This window comes from Globicephala melas, chromosome 7 (assembly GCF_963455315.2).
Source record: "Globicephala melas chromosome 7, mGloMel1.2, whole genome shotgun sequence".
NCBI lineage: Eukaryota > Metazoa > Chordata > Mammalia > Artiodactyla > Delphinidae > Globicephala > Globicephala melas.
In genome coordinates this window covers 69046917-69053827 of record NC_083320.1, presented here as the reverse complement: position 1 = coordinate 69053827, position 6911 = coordinate 69046917, and the positions used below count along the sequence as shown (strand labels likewise).

General features: G+C 34.7%; 1 protein-coding gene across 7 annotated transcripts in view; it reads right to left on the bottom strand.

Annotated features, from left to right (window-relative positions):
* Positions 1-5890: 5890 nt before the first annotated feature.
* KCNH7 (potassium voltage-gated channel subfamily H member 7) overlaps positions 5891-6911 on the bottom strand; it is a 460792-nt gene continuing 459771 nt past the window's right edge. For all 7 annotated transcript variants that reach the window (XM_060302349.1, XM_060302355.1, XM_060302352.1 and 4 more), the window contains one exon: positions 5891-6884. In XM_060302349.1, the coding sequence (XP_060158332.1) occupies positions 6615-6884 (270 nt within the window). In that variant the 3' untranslated portion in view covers positions 5891-6614. The remainder of the gene's footprint in view (positions 6885-6911) is intronic.

Sequence of the window (6911 nt, the reverse complement as noted above, 5' to 3'; positions counted from 1 at the left end):
TAATAAAAGTATCCTAAGTAGCTAATGAGATTTACTTTCTTTTTCCCCAAAATAATTTCTTTTACAAATTCTTGAATTTTCATGTATAAATAGATCAGAAATTATATGCTTCATTCTTAAATTATGTATATATACTATATTTTCAATACAACTTGTACACTTTTAGCTACCAAAAATTTGCAACCATTTTTACATGAAATTTACAGTTTTCTTATTTACAGTTATTTGTGGAAGGTTATTGCAAAACTAGTTGTGCAAGTAGATTACACTGTCAATATCACATACCAATCTTTGAAGAAAATATTTGCTAAAAAATAAATATTTCTGCACAGAGTATTTCAAAAGCATCATGATTTCATGCTACGCTATGTGCATAAAGACTAGGAAATATACGTGTTTTGGTAGATTGTTTCATTATGTTTAAAGCATTCCAAAGTACTACTACTTAACCAATGTGAGCGAGCTTCTTTATATCAGATGACTGACGTTTTCAAGTAATTACACACATTACTGTTTGAAATGTATTATTTTTTAACTGGCAAACATTCTGGTATACATATTCCTAACAAAAGTATAGAACACAAATTTCAGCTAAAAATAGGTAATATGCCTTTAATTAAAATTGGCAGGTGCCTAGGAGATTAAAAACTAGGGATCCCCCAATATTTTTATCCTATTTCCTTAATATTTGGAAAAAGAGTACCATATTATTTCAGTGCTATTGTAATTACAGGGCCATTTTGATGAGGCTCTTTGGAGGAGTTAATTATAAGATTACTGATCTTTGAATTTTACACCTAAATAACATAAGAATGATGGAATTGTGTGGAATTTTCTCAAATACTCAAACAATATATTGTCAGTATTAAAAAATACAGTTTAAATGTTAACAGTTGTGATTATTTGATTATTTTCAACTTAAAAACACCATTAATATACAGACAGTGGAAGTACAAAGAACATAGGTAAGACATATAGTACTTTAAAACCACAGCTGTGCTAAATTATTTTGTGTCTCAAAATATAAATGAATTAATGTAAGTCACAGATGTCATGACTGCAATTCAGTAATTCATCTGGGTTTTGATACTAGCTTTTCAAGAATAACCATGTTAATATTGCCACTTCTCAAAATAAAAATATTTTATTGGGAGCATTTCTGTATTAATTCTTGGTATTCTCACTTAACAGTTGGATTATGATTGGAAGAACAATGCAATTGGTCAGTTTTATGGTTCTGTGTTCTTAACATTGCATTCCTCGAGATGTGTTATTCTATTCATAGTAATAATGTGTCAGTTTTAAATAAATTTTAGACATCTCTCTCAACCCCCATTTAATAGTTTACATAAGCCTTGTAATAATTTCTTTTATGCTGTCAATTATTAATAGTTATTAATAATTCATGTCTTTTGTGTATTGCATATTCTTAAAGTGTATTTGTACCACAAGAGCATGTAATGAATTATTGTAAGCTTGGGCACTGATCACTCACAATACCTAATGCTTTATAAAGCATTTAAAAACACAATCCATTTAGTTTTTAAAAGGTTGACATCACTGCATAGTAAGTTAACGAGAACCACAAGAAAAACACCTTTAAATGAAAACAGGTGAGAGGGAGAAGGGGACGCCATTGCATACCTAGAAAACAATTGCAATGTAAATGTAATTTTATGGATCTTGGACAAATGTAATATTTGACAAATATTGGGGTGCTATGGCAGAGGAAGCTTCCCTAATGCTGGTGTTCTTCTCTGACCAGATGCATCTTTGAGAGTTGTGTGAGAAACACCTTATAGATTTTTGTCATAAAGGTTAAATGCAGGCAGTGTCAGGCAGGGGAAAGAGCACTGAAAGGTTTTTAGAAGACAAGTAGTGCTACTGCACTGGTACCACAAGACCACCACCTTTGTGATGATGCATAAGTCACACGATGATCTTATAGTTTTACGGTGCCTTGTGGTTTACAAAGCACTTCCGCAAATATATTTCAGAGACCCCTCAACACCCCTTCAAGATATTTAAGATGTTGTCTCATTTTTATAGTTTTGGATACTGGGGCTCACTGAGGGTCTGTCTTGACAGTGAGTAGAGGAGGTAGGATCTGAATTCAGGCTTACCACACTGAATCTCTTGCCGTTGCTACCACTGCACGCTAGAGCTTAGGCAGGCTACGTCTGTGTAATGTAATGTCTGTGCCATGAGGGAGTGGGCCTAGATGCCTGAAAAGAGCCATTACAACTGTGAAATTCTATTTTCTGAAAAAACACTATTTTCTTCCAAAATTGTACTTTGAAAATTATTTTTAAATATCCATTTGGGAACTATCATGGATGTAAAGAGGCTTCCTTAGTGAGCCAGTCTTCACGGAATACATTCTAGTTATACTGAATTCAGCAGATCATCTTTGCCCACTTGGCATTTAACATCAGAGTAGAGATGTTTGTAAAGATGAGATTCATAGTCTCACAATTATTATTGTGAATAGTATTACTTTAAAGCTATAAACCTAATAGTGCAAAATACAATTAGGAGAGAGACACCAATAGCTACACTTGAGTTTTTCTGAATCGAAAACTTTAGTCTCGGTAACAGCTATTTAGTTGGAGACACTGCACGTTGTGCAAAAGCTAAATTGTGGAAAATTGTTTGTTTTCGTGATTGAACATAATGTTATGTTCCTGGATGAGAGCCAAAGAATCTAGCATTTTTGAGCACCTACCATGTGCCAGGCACTTTCCTATATGTTATCTCATTTCCTCCTCAGGTGTCTTCAGGGCAGGTACCATTATCTCTGGAAAAAGACTCAGGGAGGTTAATTAACTTGCTCAGGGTCACACAGCTATTAATGGAAGAACTCATGCTGAGACCCAAGTTGGTCTGACCACAGAACCCTGCATGGGTGATTCTCAAAGTGTTCACGTGCATCAGAATCAGAATCGTATGGAGAAGGGCTTGTTATAATGTGATTACTGGCCCCACCCCCAAAGCTTCTGATTTAATAGGTATGGGTGACACCCAAAAATATGTTTCTAACAAGTTCCCAGGTAGTTGGAGCTAGTGCAGCTAATTCGAGGGCCGCCCTTAAGGATATCATCATCCTGTCTTTCAGGTGCCTCTTTGAACTCACATGATAGACACATTTGTTTTACTGCAAAAAATGTGATTAGAAATCGAATAACATTTAAATTTTTTTTGTAATTTATAAACATTTTAGTTTACAGTTAGAAATCCACTTAAATAATTGATCTACTTTTGGTTTTAACCATGGATAACCCATTTGAAAAACTCCAATTCACTTTTAGTAACTAGTTCTACCAGATTCCTTTTTTTAACCATGAAAGGCATTCAGAGGAAAGATACTATTGTTAATAATTCTTATCTTAGATAGGCAGATCAGGTGATCAATTTTTTCCTTAGATAATATATGATGGGATTTTAAAATAACATTTGTATTAGGACTTTGTTCTTTTAAGCATTTGAGAACCACTGCTAAAGATCAACCTCCAAAAGGACCTTGTGAGTAACATACATTAAACCCTCATACACACATTAAACCTGACACCAAATTCTACTATGGCCTGATTCGGTTTCCTTACGTTCTGACTAGAAGAGTCAGAAAGTTCAACTCTGATGACCAACCCATTATAATGGACTTAAGAAACTGTACTGTCCCAGATGTGCCCCTACCTTCCCATGTTTGTTGAATGAGTGATTATTTAAAAACCCTACAAGGACATTGCTTCAGCGTTTTTCATTCCTGGTTTTCTCAACTAATTAAGAGTATGGGACTCCTCTATAGGAGGATAAGATCTGATAAGTCTTTCAGATCTCTGCCCAGCAAATAATACCATCAGAAAACATCTAACCCAAATAAACTTCAGATATTAGATGTCATTTTATTTAGGCCTGGAGACCTAAATATTAATATTATCTATTATTTTAAATATAAATATTTATATTAATATAAATATTAATATTATTTTTAGGTGGAAGGCAAAAAGAATTACGTTAGTGCTTTTAATTACCTAGAAGGAGAGCGGTTGCTATACTGCTGTTAAACCTACAGCAGTGAAACCTGGCTCTCAGCAGGGTCCCAAGATGGAGGGCTCAGACTGTTTTTGCTACCGCCCATGGGGAAAGTGACAGTGACTTCAGGCATTAGATAGATATTCGGCTAGGACAAGAGGATGAATCTTGTAAATTAAGATAATTCCTTTGGTTTAAGTCATTGTAGCTACTAAGTCTTCTGACTTTTATGCCTGACTCACCACATCTTTATACTGCTTGGGCTCTTTTAAAGCTAATATCCTGTAGGAATGGGCCTTCCTAATCCTGTCCAACTCTCTGAGATTCTATCAAGCAATTCTTCTATGTTGAGGAATTAAGAACAAAAAAGGTTTATGTTATACTAGAATTTAAACAATCTGGATGCTTGCACACCCGTCCCCATCTTCCTATTTCTTCGTGCTTAGTTTTTATAAAGAAGTATAGAGACTATGTGTGGAAGGCTGAATTTTATGCATGTCATACCAAATGTTGCAGCTGAAGCGTTCACTAATCAAACAATCAGATCTAAATTCCTCACCTGCCAAATCCTCTCCTTCTACAAATGAACATCCTCTGGTGAATTCATTCTGAATTTCTCTGGAGCGTGGACTGACAATCCTTACGAAACTTGTTGCAGCTGCAAAGATCTGCCTAAATACGGAAGTAAAATCCCTAAGTTGTCCTCTGAATCAGAGGCAGCCATTTCTCTCTTCCCTGCTAGGTACCCATAAAAGTTTGTTGAATGAGGAAAAGAAAGCATTGGTTAGTCCCTAAATTTCTATCTGCATAACACCAAATGGTTTGGAAAGCTGGTTAGAGTTATTATACTTCTATTGAATTGACTGGTCATTCTGTCATGTGTACTTGATCGTTAATGTTTTTGTCTGCACAAATTTAGCAGGGATAAGAACATGCCTGTGCCTACAGATCGCATCCCCCTACAGATTAGCAATTATGGAACCATTAAAAAACATATATGGAGTAATTTAAGGTCGCTTTAATCATATTTTAAGTAGTGCGAAGTTTTTTGTAAATTTAAATAAATTGCTTGTATCTGAAACTAATATTCTAGTGTCAAAGGTAAAAGTAAGTCAATAGATTATATTTCTATCCTGGAGGGATAGATATTAATCCATTTAATAATGTATACAGATATAATGTCTCTTTAAAAATATATGTGAGTATAAAAATTAGTAAAGGATAAAGAAACTTTGAAGGATTTTCACAATTTTGTTCAGAAGGAGAGGATACAATGGGCCAGTCTATAATAAGTTAAAAATTGTATTCAAATGAATTGAAAAATAAAATTTCTCAACTAGAATTTGACTAATCAGAATCTTAAATTAGCTTGCAATTTTTCTGTACCCTGATTTTATGAGAGGCATATACCACCACTCCCCCAAAATAATCTAACCGTCGAATATATTAAAATATATTCCATGGTATATTCTGATATTCTGGAGTCCAATCCATACAGGATAGATTTTCATTTAATCTTTGATTAGCAAATGTATTTGAGTAACCAAATAAAATTAAATTTTTCTGCTGGTTTGTGCATTTTCTTTATACGTAGGTAAATGCACGTTGTTCTTTTACAGCCGGGATTAGAAAGCCATAGCACGGCATATACTTCATGGAAGCTAGTTTCGCCACACAAATCCACTAAAATTGTACGTTTTGGGGGGAAGAAAACAATGTGCGTCAATAAACTCTTTTGATCAAATTCAGGATTGCCCTAAAATATAAGTCAGAAGAAAGCTGTGGATATCAGTTTGTGTCTGTAGCACTTTAGCAGTTCTGAAGAAGAATCCCTCCCACCCCACCCCCGCCACCAAAGAAAAAGAAAAATTAGAGAAACTTGTTTCTGAGCATTCAAGGAAACATGCCAGTGGAAAATATTTTAGGGAGTTTGTGAATTCAGTTAGAGACAGAATTTTAAATAGAAAGGCCTTTTTGTCCTCATTAAAGCTGGCCTATATTCATGTATTTGGAGACGGTTTCCTCTACTGTCAGAGATTTATAACTCTAAAACTATATATTTTTTAGCGTGCGGGAATGAATGTAATTTACTATAAACATCTCAATCCAGAAGGGTATCTGTCCTCAAAAGTGACAAGGTTCCCTATCTCCCCCTTGAACTTCCATGAGTTGAGGATCATCTGAGTTGCATCCATGAACAATTTTATCCTTTGCTTTCTTATTTGCTTGGAAGGCATTTTCGTAACAAAGTATGGGTTTAGTAAAAGCAGTAACTAGGAGTCTCCATGCAAGAGAAATTGGAGTTTCCTAACATGCACATGATTTAAAAAATAAAAATAAAAAATGAGGTGCCTTGAGATGCTGGCAGTTTTAACATTTGGAACAAAAGAGTTCATAGATATATTTACATCCTAACTGCTCAATTTTACCTTACAAGCTTCAATTTAGGAAAATATACAGTACTTTTGCATATAATGGTAACTTGTGAGCCCCTGAGTCAAGTAGAGAGGATTTAAATACAAAAAAGGAAATCAGCCATTAAAAGCACTTACATTGTATGTGGAATAAATAGTACAAAATGATTATTTCCCCGGAAGACCAGGATCAGAAACATGCCTATGAAGACCCAAGATTCCTACAGTGCTTAGGGATGAATCTGTCAAAGAAGGATGCCTAATTGGATGAAGGCAAGTTTTTCTTTGCCTCGGGGGGTGAAGCTCTAAAGAGAGATCACTGTCTTGTTTTAAAAGTGAAGTCAAGTTGTCTTCCGAAGCTGTGTTCAGATGCACCCCACTTGAGAGGGATTCTTTGGATTTAAGTTTAGATTTTTCAAGGTCTAGAAATTCAGGACACTGATAGAAAGAAAAGAGAAGAAAACA